The following is a 17,018-nucleotide window of genomic DNA, read 5'->3' as shown; positions in this document are numbered from 1 at the left end:
CGCCCAGAGTCTGTTTTGTTTGAACTCCGATCATTTTACACATTCTGAGATATGAATCAACAGGAGATGGATTTTAGATGCCAGCTGAGACGTAGTTATCAATCTTTTGTCTCCACAACCCCAGGAGATTAAAGTTGTCGTTTGCATCTTTCCTATCTCGCTTTTGAGAGTCTCTGCTTGAAGAAGGCCATGATATCTTTTCAGGTGCGACGTTCCTTCTTATCTCAGGACAAGTCTGTCAGTATAATCCATGTAGGAATTTTCCAGAAAGTGGCCGCTTTACACAATCAGCCATCTTTTGCTCAGTGTTCTTGCTTGTGTTTCTTTAAAAACACACAATCTTTTAAAAAAAGTTCAATATGCCCATGATAATTTGTGCCTATAATCAGCTTTTCATGACAATTAGCAAGATCTAAAAAGTACCCCCATACCCAACAATGTTCCCTCTCACATCCCCAACAATGCTCACTCACCCCTGTACCCCTGACAATGCTCACCCGCCCCCTCACCCCACCCTGACAATCCTCACCGTCTCTGCATCTCCAGCAATGCCTTACAACCACCTTGCATTCCCCAGCAATGCTCACCCACCCTCCATGTCCCCAAAAATGCTCACCCTATCCCGTCAATGCTCAGCCCCTTACATCGCTGACAGTGTTGCCCCTGCATTACTAACAATGCTCACGTCATTGTTAATGCTTACCCCCTGCTACACCCCTGACACTGATCACTTCCCCAAGCACCCCCCACACCCCTAGCAATGCACTCCCCTACACATCAACAATGTTCGCCCTTTAAAATCTTGACACTGCTCATTTCCCCCTCAATCCCCCACCTGACACTTCTCACCCTACCCCCCTGCGCTCCCAACAATGCTCAACCCCACACCCTGACAATGCTCAGCCCCTTAAATCCGCTCCCAACAATGGTCATTCCTGAAAATGCTCACCCCCACCTCACCCTCCTCCTGACAACACTCACCTGCCCCACAATCTCATAACCGTAATTAAAAGTCTTAAACATTAGAAATAGTTAAAGAAAAACCTGAAAACAACTTAACATTGCAAGCGTGGTGGCCTTAAGGGGAGTTACTTGAGCTGGTGAAATCAGAAGGGGGCATGGTCTTGCTGCTACTTCTCCAAGTCAGCCCTGCTTGTGAATCCCTGCTCCAGGACAGGAAGTCTGAACTGGAAGGACAAGAAAAAGTAAGGGCACACTTTTAATTGTGGTCAGCAGCCGCTCCCATGGCACGCAGCTGATTGGAAGATCTGGGCCATACTATTTGGTCTGGTTCTTGCTTGCTTGAAGAATTCACTGACATGCATAACGTGCCCTCTATTTTTATTTTATCTCCCTTGTCATACAAGGAGCCCTGGTTATGGTTCCCCTGCCTTCCCCTCTTGTTAGAATGTATCTAGCCTGTACCTAAAACATCTCTTTCTTAAAGATCACCCATTATTCTATTATAATTCATCCTGTCAAACTTTTACCCTGGCTAGCTCCCTTCTCATCACATTGAAGTTAGCCCTCTTTCAATTTAGAAGTTCAACTTTGGACTGTTCCTTGCTCTTCTCCATTTCTGATCTAAACTTTATGATACAATGATCATTCTTACCCAAGTGTTCTCCCATAGACTATTGGTCCGCTTGGCTCACCTCATTCCGCACACCAGCCCCAGCAATGCCTCCTTCAAGGCTTCTGACAACTTCAGATTAGGCACTTGACAGCCTTCTGGCTTCAACATTGAGTTCAACAATTTCAAACCATGAACTCTGTTCTCCAATTTGAATTTGTTTCCCCCCAAGCGCCAGTTTATATCTTGTTCTCATGTTTCTGCTTTCAGACAGTGCTGACCTTTATTCGGCTATTAACACATTCTGCTATTTTGCTTTCAGGCAGTGCTGACCGTCATTTTGCTACTCTGGACCAACACTTTGTGCCTTTAAAGCTATCATTACCATTCCCTTTGCCTTGTGTTCCATGACATCTTTCTCATTTAACCACCCCACCCTCTAACCTATCCCTAGCCTCTTTTGCTCTACCTGCCCTGTCCCCTCTTTCTCAACAGCATAAAACCCATCACATCCCAACCTCTCTTCAGTTCCAAGGAAGTGTCATTTTGGACTTGAAGCGTTAACTCTGTTCCTCTCTTCACAGGTCCTGCCAGACTGGCTGAGTTTATCCAGCACTTCCTGTTTTTATGCCTCCTTCCTAGCTGTAATGAGAACATACTAACCAAAGAAGTTCTCCTGAACATGTTTCAGAAATTCCACCTCTTCCTTTCCCTTTACTCTAACATTATCCTAATTGATATATGGGTAATTAAAGTCTCCCGATATCACCACTCTTTTCTTGGACATCTCTGATTTCCATGCAAATTTGCTCCTCCCTCTCTTTCTCTCTCTCTCCCTCACTATTTGGAGGCCTATAGCACCCCAAATGTTGTGGGCTAGCAATGAGAAAATTGACTATTGCTGCCACACGTGATAGTTATCCACAGACTCTTACTAGAAGGGTTGGTTCGTGGCTATTGGGTGAGGATGTAATTCAGCTTGATGTGATCTTCCGATTATTGTTGACAACAGCATGTGAAGAACTGCCACTTAGACAAGGTGCATGGAACCACACCCGGCAAAGAATGAATGGCTTCACAACTGAAGGAACAAACAACAAAAAATTGGCAAGAAAAAAGAAAGTTAGGGAAATACTCTTTGGATTAAAGTATTACTGCATATTTTGTCATTGGTGAATTTTCTGGATGGTTGGTACATCCAGACACACAAAGCACTACCTCCCATTAAAGCCAATTTTTTTTATTCATTCATGGGATGCGGGCATGGCTGGCTAGGTCAGCATTTATTGCCCATCCCTAATTGCTCTTGAGAAGGTGGTGGTGGGCTGTTTGTTCGAATCACTGCAGTGCATGTGGTGCAGATACACCCACAGTGCTGTTAGGGAGGGAACTCCAGGATGTTGACCCAGCAACAGTGAAGAAACGGAGATATATTTCCAAGTCAGGATAGTGAGTGGCTTGGAGGGGAATTCCAGATGTGTTGTTCCCATGTGTTTGCTGTCCTTGTCCTTCTAGATGGCAGTGTTGTTGGGTTTGGGAGCTGCTGTCTAAGGCACCCTGGTGAGTTCCTGCAGCACATCCACTGTGTGTTGGTGGTAGAGCGAATAAATGTTTGTGGATAGGGTGCAAATCAAGCGGGCTGCTTTGCCCTGGATAGTGTTGAGCTTCTTGAGTATTGTTGGAGCTGCACTCAACTTGGCAAGTGGAGAGTATTCCATCCCACTCCTGACTTGTGCCTTGTAAATAGTGAGTTACTCACCGCAGGATTCATTGCCTCTGACCTGCTCTTGTTGCCACAGTATTTATATGGCTAGTCCAGTTCAGTTTCTGGTCAATGGTAACCCTCAGGATGTTGCTAGTGGGGGCTTTAGGGCTGGTAATGCCATTGAATGTTAAGGGGTGATGATTAGATTCTCTTGTTAGTGTTGTGGCTCAAAATAAAAAGCTTCCACCAGATGCCAAGTATGTTACTTAAATCAAAAAAGCAGTCAGGACTAATATTTATTTTATGGAGATAAATGGAGAGCACTGTTCTAAAATCCCAACCATTAGTCTTTGTTTTAAAGTAAGAATATGGATTTTCTTGCTAATGCTTAAAGCATGTTTGTTGCATATGTGCATAAACTTAAGTTACACTGGCATGAGAATGAACACTAGACCCATTACCAACAAATAGTAAGCTATGGATAAGTTATTTGTCTGTGTTTATGTGTAGGGTTTCTGGAACCGCAGTTGAGATCTTCCCTTTAGGTTAACTTAGTCACTGGAGAAATAAAAGCATTTTGTTTTAAATTTGAGATTGTTCCTTAATGGTCACAACGCACGCAGAATTGATTATTGGTTACTGTTGACTCTGAGAGCTACGAGAATATATTTTGCAGTATGGTCAACTAAATGAATTAATGTGCATCTAAGTCTGGGTCTTGGCAAACAATAGAGGGTTACTGTGCTAATGTCTGTGAAATTTTGGTGTCAGTCTATTATATAGTACCCTTGATAGCCCTCTGAGCAACATGCTAAATCTGACTGTCACAAAATAATTGGAATGAGCATCTTTTATGTTGTTTTTGGAATAATGGGATTGACAACTGGGTCTGGGCAAGGGTGGATCAAAAACTCTTTATGGACAGCTTTCTGGGTGGAGCCTGCTTATTGTGGGATTTTCTTTGCTTGTCTTCAGCTCATTTACAGACCAACTTGAGCTAAATCAGTGAATCCATGTTAGCAATTGTCATGTTAGAAGTGGTGACTGTATTTCAAGGATCAATTTATGGCGAAGGTATCACCAGAGAAATATCTTGCCAGGAGAGTAACTAAGTTTATAATTATTGTAAGTACACTTTTTGTACTGTTCATACAGAAACATAGAAGCAGGAATATGGGTCATTTGGCCCTTCGAGCCTGCTCCACCATTCAGTATCATCATAGCTGATCCTCTATCTCAATGCCATACTCCCGCTCTCTCCCCATACCCCTTGATGCCTTTGGAGTCTAGAAATCTATTTCCTTCTTTAGTACCTTGGTCTCCACAGCCCTCTGTGGTAGAGAATTCCACAGGTTCACCACCCTCTGAGTTAAGAAATTTCCCCTCATCTCAGTCCTAAATGGCCTACCCTGTATCCTGAGATTGTGACCCCTTATGCTAGACCCCTCCCAGCCAGAGGAAACATCATCTACGCATCCAGTCTGTCCAGCCCTGTCAGAATTTTACACATTTCAATGAGATCCCCTCTCATTAAACTAAACTCCAATGAATAGAGGCCTAGCCAGCCCAATCTCTCCTCGTACGACAATTCTGCCATCCCAGGAATCAGTCTGATGAACCTTCGCTGCACTCCCTCTATGGCAAGTATATCCTTTATTAGGTAAGGAGACCACAACTGCACACCATACTCCAGGTGTGGTCTCACCAAAGCCCTTTGTAGCTGCAGTAAGACATCCTTGCTCCTTTACTATATCCTCTCACAATGAAGGCCAGCATACCAATTGTCGTTTTAACTGCTTGCACCTACATGCTTACTTTCAATGACTGGTGTACAAGGACATCCAGGTACCTTTGTATATCAACATTTCCTAATCTATCACCATTTAAATAATACTCTGCCATTCTGCTTTTCCTTCCAAAGTAGATAACTTCACACTTATCCACATTATACTGCATCTGCCATGTATTTGCCCACTCACTCAACTTGTCTAAAACACCTTGAAGCCTATTAACACCCTCCTCACCACTCTCATTCCCACCTAGTTTTGTGTTGTCAGCAAACCTGGAAATATTACATTTGGTTCCCTCATCCAAATCATTGATATATATTGTGAATAGCTGGGGCCCAAGCACTTATCCCTGCGGTACCCCACTACTCACTGCCTGCCATTCTGAAAAAGACCCATTTATTCCCATTCTGTTTCCTATCTGCTAACCAATCCATGTCAATATATTACCCCAATAAAAAGTGCTTTAATTTTGCACACTAACCTCTTATGTGGGACTTTATCAAAAGCTTTCTGAAAATCCAAATACATCACATCCACTAGTTCTCCCTTGTCAATACTGCTTGTTACGCCCTCAATGAACTCCATTAGGTTTCTCAAACATGATTTCTCTTTCATAAATCTATGTTGACTTTGTCTAATCCCATTATTATTTTCTAAGTGTCCTGTTATCACATCCTTTATAACAGATTCTAGCATTTTCCATGCCACTGATGTTAGGCTAACTGGTCTGTAATTCCCTGTTTTTTTCTCCCTCCTTTTTTAAATAGTGGGGTTACATTTGCCACCCTCCAATCTGCCAGGACTGTTCCAGAGTCTACAGAATTTTGGAAGATGACAACCAACGCATCCACTATTTCCATAGCCACCTCCTTTAGTACCCTGAGATGTAGATTATCAGTCCCTAGGGATTTATCAGTTTTCAATCCCATTAATTTCCCCAGCACTGTTTTTTTTAGTAATAATTCCCTTCAATTCCTCTTTCTCACTCGACATTTGATTCCCTGGTATATCTGAAAAGTTATTTGTGTCTTTCTCCATGAAGACAGAACTAAAGTAATTGTTCAATTGTTCTGCCATATCCTTGTTCTCAATTATAAATTCTCCTGTTTCAGACTGTAAGGGACCTACATTTGTCTTCACTAATCTTTTTCTTCTTACATACTTATAGAAACTTTACAGTCCTCTTTTATGTTCCTTGCCAGCTTACTTTCATACTCTATTTTTCCCCTCTTAATCAATCTCTTGGTCCTCCTCTGCTGAATTATAAACTGCTCCCAATCCTCAGTCTTACTACTTTTTCTAGAAACTTTATATGATTCCTCTTTGGATCTGATACTAACCTTAATTTCTTTAGTTAGCCATGTTGGGCCACTTTTCCTGTTGTGTTTTTGCACCAGAAACGAATATATAACTGTTGCAATGCATACTTTCATTCCTTAAATATTTACACTACAAATGGTCCTTAATGTTAAATAATTGTGTCTGCTGGAGTTTACACTGAGCTAAGTTTAATAGAGTTATATTGGACGGAATTTTATGCTCCAGAGATTAAGGCCAGAATTTTCCAGCCCTGTTGGCATCGGGCACCATGGCAGGCGGGGGTGGGGGACAATATGGCAAAAATCTGTTTCACGCCAGCATGAAAGTGCAGCGGGATGCAAAGTGAGGCCTGATCAGAATCGCCACCCATGCCAATGCCAGCCAAAAACACTTCTGGACAAGTGTGACGTGCAGAAGCCAGGACTTACTGTTAGGGCCTTGCTCAGATCGCGAACATCCGAGGAACAGAAGATGCTGGAGCCCTACAGCTACCAGACCCAGGAACATGGCCGAGGAGGGAGCACCTGCCCTACAGCAGGAGACCCAAACCAGAGGACGCCTGTCAAGGACATCACAAACTACTGGACATAGCAGTCATCCACTGCTGTGGAGTTCAGGGATACACCTAGAATTAGCAGTAGGGTAAGAAAAATTAAGAAATACTGAGAGCACAATGGTGGCATGGGTACTCACTCACTGTATTTACTTTGCACACACGTACATATATTTTGCCTTTCTGAAAGTCTCATCTAGTTCTTCTAACTGATGCAGTGCTCCAAGGTCATACAAGTGTAACAAATGTCCCTCCTTACTTATCTCCCATTGTGTCACTTTTATGTCCACAGCAACGACATGAGCAAAGCCAGTTGCCTTATCAACATTGTGGTTGGTCAATGCTTTTCTTAGACTTGCATCAGAGAATCAGATCATGTAACCTCATGAATATAGATTTTACAGTTTTTGTTATTCTCCTGAGGCTGCTGCACTGAAGTATGTTGTTGGTGGTTGTTATATGTTTTAATGGCGACCCACGTCGGTTCATTCTAACCCCGTGCATTTCTCAATGGCCTCCATGTAATGTCTGTCAGGCTTGGATGTGACATATATTTCAAGTAATAGTCAGGGACCTTAACTGTTCATAGCGGCCTGTAGCGTGATGTAATGACCGCATTTACAGCTAGACATCGCCCCTATAGTAGTTCACACTCTCCACCTGCATGATGCAGAGATATGGACCCAGCAAGCACTTGGTGACCCCTGAAATGTCTGCTAGGTAACCACAGCTATGCATGATTAGAGGTGTAGGATGCCAGCCTAGTAAATGGGAGGATGCTGGTTTGCACCCAAAGGTCTGGCTAGCATGGCTTGACAGAACCGCTGAGCAAGCTGTCTGAAGGGCAATCAACATGGTTATCTGATCGTGACAATGCCATCAGTGCCCCAGGCTTCCTTTTGTATATCTTAACCTACTGGAATGAAAATGTGGAGGCCTCAATTGGGATCAGAGCGTAGCACCAACATATCTGATGTGCGTGCTTTATTATCAACAAAGTTACTAAGTAACGCTGAAATGCTGTGTCAAGAGTGACTGGCAGATGCCAAGGCAATGCTGGATAAGAACTTGGGAGCTTCCAGATAAAGGCTGGGTGATGAGTGCTTGTCAATGATAAGACGATGGTGCTGCTGAAAATCTCTTTGTGTGCACAGATTTGATCTGACTTGCAGGTTCACACCCCTTACTGAGGGTGACAGATTACAGAGTCCTAAAGTACGATCTCATGCTGGGGACTCAATATGAGGATGAGCCCAGAACATTATTCTTGCATGAGGGATGGCCTGTAAAAAGATGCCACTGTCCAGATTCAGATCAGTGTTCCGACAATCGAGTGAGAACCAGTGATTGATAATTGTACTCCTTGAGGTACCTTGCAATGCTTCAGGCATACTGCCATGAGTGCACTGAGGTTTGCAGTGCTGCTGCTGCCTCTTGAAGGCTGTCTTAGGCAATGAAATGTTGGCACAATGCTTGGGAAGACGGCACCATGTCTACTTGCTTCACAGTGAGTATTGGTGTAGTTCTTATCCCATAATAGAATGGCCACATGCTCCAAAGACTGCCTAACATTCCAAGGATGAGGTGATCATCACACAAGATTGTGACTACACATTCCGAGATTGATGTTCTTCAATGAGATGCTGAGGATAGTAAAGATGGTTTTGATGTCGAGCCTACATGGAGGGCACAGGTGAAAGAGGCTCATGTGAGCTAGCCATCTTCATCCTGGAACCTTGCGGCTAAAAGGGTTTCACGGGCACGTCTGCCAAGTCTGGCCCATGCTGTGGCCTCTTCTTGTGGGGCCTCAACATCCTCATCCTCATCACGCTCATCCCTTTCAACATATTCCTCATCAGAAGAGACGTGCAGCTCCTCCATCTCCCCATTTGGCAACTCACCCCCCACCCCCCCCATCCCCCTTTGAAACATCAGGTTGTGTAGATGCAGTACAACCTCTAGGGAGAGCACTGCCTGGCCGGTCCAGACATCTGAAATGCATCTTCAGCATGCTAATAGTCTGTTCAATCAAGGAGCATGTTGCAGAATGAGCCACATTGTATCTCTCCTGTGAAGCAGTCTGTAGCCGCTAAACATGTGTCATTAGCCACGTCTTTTAGGGTAGCCTTTATCACCGATGAGCCAACCCTGAATGGGCTGAGGCCCTCTGGCACATGCAAGTGACTCAAGACGTAAGAGTTGTGTAAGCTCACAGGGTATCTCATACAGACCTGCATGATCTGTCTTTGGTGATCACAGATCAGCTGCAAGTTGAGAGAGTGGAAGCCTGTTCTATCGAGGAGTCAGTGTGACTGCTGCCAGGGAGTTCTTAATGCTACGTGTGTGCTGTATATGGCGCCCTGCACCTGTGGGAAGCTGGAGACCGCTGCAGGTCCCACTGCTCTGGCAGCCTGGTGCCTTACTGAATGGGACATTGGTGACCTCTCGCATGCACTTATGAGTGGAAGATTGTGATATTCTGCAGATGTCCTTAGTGGAGCCCTGGAACAAACCAGTTACAAAAAAGTTGAATGCGGCAGTCACCTTTAGAAACACTGACAATGGATGGCCTCCCAGTCCATTGCAACGTCAGAACCTCCTGAAGAATGTGGCAGAAGGCATCTGTGGCACTGTCTCTCGCTCATCTGCAAGTATGAGGTATGTCTTCAGTGCACCCTGGGTCACGCCAAACCCCTCTGTAGAATTGATCTGATTTCCTCAGCTTCTGGGTCTTCATGGGGCCCCAATGGCCTATGTTCCTCAGGGTGATGCTCTTACTTTTGCCCTGCCTGACAGCAATGGGCCCTTCTTCTCCTCCTCAGTTGCATGGGATTCATGAAAAAGGCAGCCTTGCCTGCTGCCTCCACTCTTCACTCCTCCTCATGTCTGTGAACAAAATGATCAGAGACCTGATTGAACATTACCCTCGGTGATCATCTTGCATCACTTGGGCTGTCCTCATTCTAGGCATTCCATCCCCAGATCATTGGAAGCTGAGTTTCCCTTACCCTTCCCTCCCCAGTGCCCTAGGCATTGTAGCACATCACAAAGGAGGTTGGATTTGGATGAGTACAGTGAGGCATTATCAACCTCAGTCAGGGCATGGTCAGGCTACCTCCTTCGGAGTAGACTGGAGCCCACTAATATAATGACTGTAATCATTGGGTCGTGTAAAGTCTGGACTTCTCAGCTGCCATGGTAGGGATCTTTGGAGCGTTTTGCATATGTACTTTAGCCATAGCCCCTTTACAGTTGGATCCTTCTGACATTTGCACGTTCCTGTGAGAGGGACAAATGATCATTCGAACCCAGTCAACATTTGGCCCCAAGCCGTAATGGATCCTCACAAGAATATGCACCAAGAGCTGAGTTGCCAAATCCTTCAATTGGCATTTGAACCTTCCTAACATTCTCAGCTGAGCCTTGTCTCCCTGTCCTGTACTAGTAGAAAGGGTGCCCTTTCGTTTGGACCAAAAGTGCAGTAGTCAACTCTTCCCACAAGCCTTCAGACCCTTCCCATGGTGATTTTTTTTCCTACAGTTGTTTTTAAACTGTGTTATTCCATTGGCTGTTGATGCCCTGCTTCGATTAAGAGACCAGCTTCCAACCAACCATCCCCCGTCACTGTCCAAGTCTCTCCTATCATCCTGGAAGAGTATGATGTGCAAGATTCCCTCTCTCCAATCACTCCCCCATTAACTGTGGAGTCCATCATTATGCTTGTATATATCCCTGTCCTACCCCAAACTATTTTCTGTGGATGTCCCCATGCCCCATGTCAACATCACCTCTCCCTATCTTGAGGCCCTATGCACAGTGACCTACCAAGACCCTCCCCATGAGACCATCGAGTGCCTCCTTCTTACTTACCAGTTCGCATTTACAGGCTACAGATGTATTCCCTGGCTGTGACTGTGCTATCTGCCACCCAGTACCAAGCCACCACCCCCAGAACCGAAACATGTGAGGGACTGGCCATGCCCTGCACACCATGCTCTGCATGACTGACACTACACAGACAGGCACACCCCCTCCCTGAACTGTGACCAAGATGCGTGCCAGGCATAGCCTTGTAACATGGTGCACACAGTCCCAGGACTGCCTTTACTGTCAGGCCCTGACTATATGGAATGCACAGTCCCAGGGCTGCCCTTGCATTCATGCCCTATAGGTATTTGAAGAGAAGAAGATCGGTGAAGACAAATGTAGGTCCATTACAGTCAGAAACAGGGGAATTTATAATGGGGAACAAATAAATGGCTGACCAACTAAATACATGCTTTGGTTCTGCCTTCACAAAGGAGGACACTAATAACATACCAGAAATGTTAGGGAACACAGGGTTTAGTGAGAGGGAGGAACTGAAAGAAATCAGTATTAGTAGGGAACTGGTGTTGGGGAAATTGATGGGATTGAAGGCCGAGAAATCCCCAGGGCCTGCTAATCTACATCCCAGAGTACTTAAGGAAGTGGCCCTAGAAAAAGTGGATGCATTGGCGGTCATTTTCCAAGATTCAATAGACTCTGTAACAGTTTCTACAGATTGGAGGGTAGATAATGTAACTAGTTAAAAAGGGAGGCAGAGAGAAAACAGGGAATTATAGACCAGTCAGCCTGACATCGGTGGTGGGGGAAGATTCTAGAGTCCATTATAAAAGATTTAACAGCTGAGCACGTGAAAAACAGTGGCAGAATCGGGCAGAGTCAGCATGGATTTATGAAAGGGAAAGCATGCTTGACAAATCTGTTGGACATCTACTGGAATTTTTCAAGCATATAACGAGTAGAGTTGATGAGGGGGAGCCAGTGGATGTGGTTTATTTGGACTTTCAGAAGGTATTCGACAAAGTCCCACATAAGAGATTGGCGTGTAAAATTAAAGCGCATGGGATTAGGGGTAGTGTAGTGAGATGTATAGAAAACTGGTTGGCAGACGGGAAACAAAGAGTAGGAATAAACGGGTCTTTTTCCGAATGGCTAGTGGGGTACCACAGGGATTGGTGCTGGGACCCCAGTTATTTACAATATATAATTAATGATTTAGATGAGGGAACTAAATGTAATATCTCCAAATTTGCAGATGACACAAAGCTGGGTGGGAGGGTGAGCTGTGAGGAGGATGCAGAGATGCTTCAGTGTGATTTGGACAAACTGAGTGAGTGGGCAAATGCATGGCAGATGCAGTATAATATGAATAAATGCGAAGTTATACATTTTGGTAGCAAAAACAGGAAGGCAGATTATTATCTGAATGGCTATAAAATGAGAGAGGGGAATGTGCAACGAGACCTGGGTGTCCTTGTACACCAGTCGCTGAAGGTAAGCATGCAGGTGCAGCAGGCGGTAAAGAAGACAAATGGTATGTTGGCCTTCAGAGCCAGAGGATTCAAGTACAGGAACAGGGATGTCTTGCTGCAATTATACAGGGCCTTGGTGAGACCACACATGGAATATTGTGTGCAGTTTTGGTCTCCTTATCTGAGGAAGGATGTACTTGCTACAGAGGGAGTGCAGCGAAGGTTTACCCAACTGATTCCTGGGATGGTGGGATTGACATATGAGGAGAAATTGAGTCAATTAGGATTATATTCGCTGGAGTTCTGAAGAATGAGGGAGGATCTCATAGCAACCTATAAAATTCTAACAGGACTAGACAGGGTAGATGCAGGAAGGATGTTCCCGATGGTGTGGGAGTTCAGAATTAGGGGTCACAGTCTGAGGATATGGGGTAAGCCATTTAGGACTGAGTTGAGGAGAAATTTCTTCACCCAGAGAGTGGTGAGCCTGTGGAATTCGTTACCACAGAAAGTAGTTGAGACCAAAACATTGAATGCTTTCAAGAAGGAGTTAGATATAGCTCTTGGGGCGAAAGGGATCAAAGGGTATGGGGAGAAAGCGGGAGCAGGCTATTGAGTTGGATGATCAGCTATGATCATGATGAATGGCAGAGCAGGCTCGAAGGGCCGAATGGCCTACTCCTGCCCCTAGTTTCTATGTTTCTGACTACTTGGTACACACTGACGCAGGACTGCCTTTGCATCCACCCTTCCCTCCTGTATTCCAGTCAACCCCCCCCCTTGTCATGTGTCTCTGTCTACCCCTTTCCTCCTGTGCTCCAGTAACCCCCCCACTCATGTGTCTCTGTCCACCCCTTCGCTCCAGTGCTCCATTCAACGGCACCCCCAGACCCTCACCCACCCCACAGCATGTTTCGCTATCTACCCCTTCCCACCCAGGCTCCAGTCACCCCCCCACACTTCATCAAGTGTATGCCTTCCAGCCCCTTACCTTGCCTCTGTCTAGTCTCATTCCACCTCTCCCCCAAAGTCACGCAAGTACCTTCCAGCCCCTTGTCTCTGTCTAGTCTCATCCCCTGCCTTCCCACACGCCTCCCACCTTCCTGTCACTCCCCCTAGTCAAGCACGTGCCTTCCAGCCTACCTTTCCCTTCCCGCTGGCCTTGCCTGAGCAGACTTGGCATGGAGTCGGAGCAGCAGTGAGAGCCGTGCAATGAAAGGTAGGCGAGCGCTGCATGCACAAGTCATGAGTGAAGTACAGTTCGCCAGGAGCACATCAGTTATATCTAGTCATGATTCACACCAGGCTAATATACCGTTAGTTAGATTTGGCCATCAGATTTAGAGTGGGAGCATGATTCTGGTAAGCTGGCTTTTTACTGAGCGTTCACGAGATGCAAAGGCATGCAAATACAGTTCCCAAAATGGCGAAGCAGGCAACCCAACCCGCCATGAAAGTTGTGAGGGCAGAATGACAACCTGTTTTTACACAAGAGGGACTGGAAAGTCCCGCCCATTATTTTGCTTATCGGCCAATGGGTGTAGAGGTTGGGAAATCAGGTACTTTAAACAGTTTTTTTTAAGAAAGAGGTAATTAATATTATTTGAATTGCTTAATTAAATAGCAGTACCTCACGTATTGCAATCTACTGATAGAACAAGTTTCTGAGCATATGTCATTTATGATTACAGTAAACATCAAAACCAGAAAGGGAAATCTATGCTTATGCTTCTCTTATTTACCACCAGGGAAGAGGGACCAAACATTATGGATTAGTCGTGGTTGGACATTCTTTAGGAGCTGGAACTGCAGCTATTCTTTCTTTCCTGCTCAGACCCCAGTACCCCACCCTACATTGTTATGCATACTCTCCACCTGGAGGACTTCTTAGGTAAGTGCATATGTTGTGCTACAGATAGATCATTGTAATCTCTTTTTTTCATTCTTTCATGGGCATCGCTGGACAGGCCAGCATTTGTTGTCCAACTGAATGGTTTGCTAGGCCATTTCTGAGAACAATTAAGAGTCAACCACATTGCTATGGAGTCACATTTAGGCCAAACCAGGTAAGGAAGGCAGATTTCCCTCCCTAAAGAACATTAGTGAACCAGATGGGTTTTTACAAATGTCAATGATAGTTTCATTGATTTCACGGAGACTAGCTTTTTAATATTCCAGATTTATTAACTGAATTCAAATTCCACCAGCTACTGTGGTGGGATTTGAAGCCATGTTCCCTGAGCATTAGCCTGAGCCTCTGGATTACTAGTTCAGTGATATTACCACTACACCACTAGCTCCCCCTGCAATTAATCTATAGTTTCAATTATGTATTTTATTCAGCAACTGATAAGATTAATTATATTTTGGTATGGTTTAAACTAAATAGGAGTTGAAATATGTATGAACTATTTTTGTTAATACATCTATCTTAAAAATATTAAAAACACTGTCACTGTACACATGTTGCACTTTATTACAAATACAGTGTACCTCTGAGCTGAAACTGATGGTAGCATTCCGATTTGCTAAAAGTACATTCTTTGGGCAGAGTAGAAGGGGCTTGACAAGGAATTACTGAGTACTAACATTTAGTACCCAACATAGGAAGTGCTTTACAGAACAAAAATTAAAATACCTGGAAAAACTCAGCAGGTCTGACAGCACCTGCGGAGAGGAACACAGTCAACGTTTCAAGCTCGTATGACGTTCTGTTGAAGAGTCATACGGACTCGAAATGTTGACTGTGTTCCTCTCCGCAGATGCTGTCAGACCTGCTGAGTTTTTCCAAGTATTTTTATTTTTGTTTTGGATTTCCAGCATCGGCAGTTTTTTGCTTTTATCTTAGGAAGAGCTTTGTTTTCTATACTTGTCATCGCTCATCCTAATTTGCACAAGATAAAAAAAGTAAAACAAGGATTTGGTTAATTGGAATACTGATCAAGTTCCAATTTATACCAATCAGCATGTCCTTCAATGTAAAAGAGGCTTCTTTAAAAGATACGTTTAAAAAAACTAATCATGCTTCTGTTGGTTGTGATATTTTCTGTGAGTTTACCAAGCTTCATTGGATTGGTTTAATTTACTTTATTACATTTCCTTTAACAATTTATCAAAACACAGAAATATTAAAAAGGTAGATCACTATGGTAAGCGTATATTAAAATAAAATATTATTGACTCCTCCTTGACCTTGTACATTAAGCCACTGCCTGGTGTAGTACTGAACCTTAAAGATCAGATTGTCTCAGTCCTTGCCTATACTCCATTATGCTTTGTTACCTTTTCAGACAATATAATTTGACTTCAGTATCTCTGGATTAGGGGCAAATCAGTCAGGATCCATATTCCTAGTTCTAAACTACCAATCCAGCTGGAAAGTACATGTTTGGATGTTGGGTGAGGACAGCTTTGGGGTTTGCTGTGATTGCCCCAAGATCAAATAGTCTGCTGAAGGCTACAGCCTAAACTCTCAAATAAAGAATGTACACTTGGACAAAATACTTGATGGCAGTTGTTGCCCATGGAATCATGTCCTCGCAAGAATCATTGTGTTTAGGAGAGAAAAGAGGAAAGAAAATGCTAATTTTGTTCTACATGAAAAATGTACATCACATTAGCTTATTAAGTATTCCTTTGAGTTTATGTAAGTATGTCTTTCTTTGCTGTTTTGTATTTGATCTGTTGATGTGAGATGTTGAATGCCCTTCAGCATTACCATGCCTACAACTTACAGTTAAAGAAGTTATCAGTTTAATTGTTCTTTTCTAATATATCTTCTCATTTAATCCTTAGCTGCGATGCAATGGAATACTCAAAGGAGTTTGTGACATCTGTCATCTTAGGGAAGGATCTGGTACCAAGGCAAGTTGAGAAATCTTATTTAATTTTACCACATGCTCAACCTACTGTAATACATTGGAACCTCAATCTGTGCTTTTTTACTATCTACAACCCTGATTCTCTGCTAGAATTTTTGTAGATCTCAAGGATAAGTTTTATGTGCTTTATTCAATTGTTTTTATTGATTTTTTTCAGTTTTGTGTTGCGATACAGCAAGATCAATGTTCAGGATGTGGAACACATGGTGGATTTATCTATTCTCTTAGCTCTGATTATAGCTTTTGGTCTTATTTACCTGGGGCAGAATTTTCTGCCTGTTGGGCGGACGGGCCCGACCCAATGTCTGGCAGGCGGGGAGCCGATCCCCGCTGGAGAAGCGGGGCCCGCCGCCATTTTATGCCTTAATTGGCCTGCCCAGCATGACATGAGATGGGACATGTTCATAATTTACATAATAAGTTTATGTAAAAAGTTAAACTTTTTAAAACCCTACACGAAACCTCATCCCGCCGGTGGATGAGGTTTCATGTTTTTTCTATTGCCCGCCGGGGCTCCTGGCTTGCCCGCCAATCTTAAGGTTGGACAGGCAGGTCCTTTAATTGTATAATTGCTCCTGTCAATGGCCTCAATTGGCCATTGACAGGTCGGTGGGCCTGCAGCTGATTTTGCTGTGGGCCCGCCTTCCTGAAAATTTAAATGGGCTGGGATGACATCGGGGGTTCCGTCCAACGTCATCCCGCGTCATTTTACATGTCGGCAAGTGGGCCCCGCCCCCTGCTCGCCAACGGCAAAATTCTGCCCCTGGTGTCAAGTCCTGGCTTTAGAAAGGAAATTAGCAGGAGTTGGGCAGTCTGCAGTTAATAATTGTATCATTTTTATAATGTTGAAAAGAAGGTGGTGCTTGCTGAGGTGATTTAAATAGAGCAGTCACAAAATC

The 17,018-nt window shown here is 44.1% G+C and overlaps 1 protein-coding gene across 13 annotated transcripts in view; it reads left to right on the top strand.

The window, feature by feature from the left end:
* Positions 1-17,018, top strand: part of dagla (diacylglycerol lipase, alpha) — a 485,025-nt gene that overhangs the window by 400,829 nt on the left and 67,178 nt on the right. For all 13 annotated transcript variants that reach the window (XR_005944203.1, XM_041197351.1, XM_041197355.1 and 10 more), the window contains 2 exons: positions 13,987-14,129; positions 16,034-16,102. Coding sequence is in view for 12 of the 13 variants with exons in the window: in XM_041197351.1 (XP_041053285.1) it covers positions 13,987-14,129; positions 16,034-16,102 (212 nt within the window). In the remaining variant the exon portion in view is untranslated. The remainder of the gene's footprint in view (positions 1-13,986; positions 14,130-16,033; positions 16,103-17,018) is intronic.

Source organism: Carcharodon carcharias, chromosome 10 (assembly GCF_017639515.1).
Source record: "Carcharodon carcharias isolate sCarCar2 chromosome 10, sCarCar2.pri, whole genome shotgun sequence".
NCBI classification, from domain to species: domain Eukaryota; kingdom Metazoa; phylum Chordata; class Chondrichthyes; order Lamniformes; family Lamnidae; genus Carcharodon; species Carcharodon carcharias.
The sequence above is the reverse complement of the archived record's forward strand: the minus strand, read 5'-3'. Positions and strand labels throughout refer to the sequence as shown.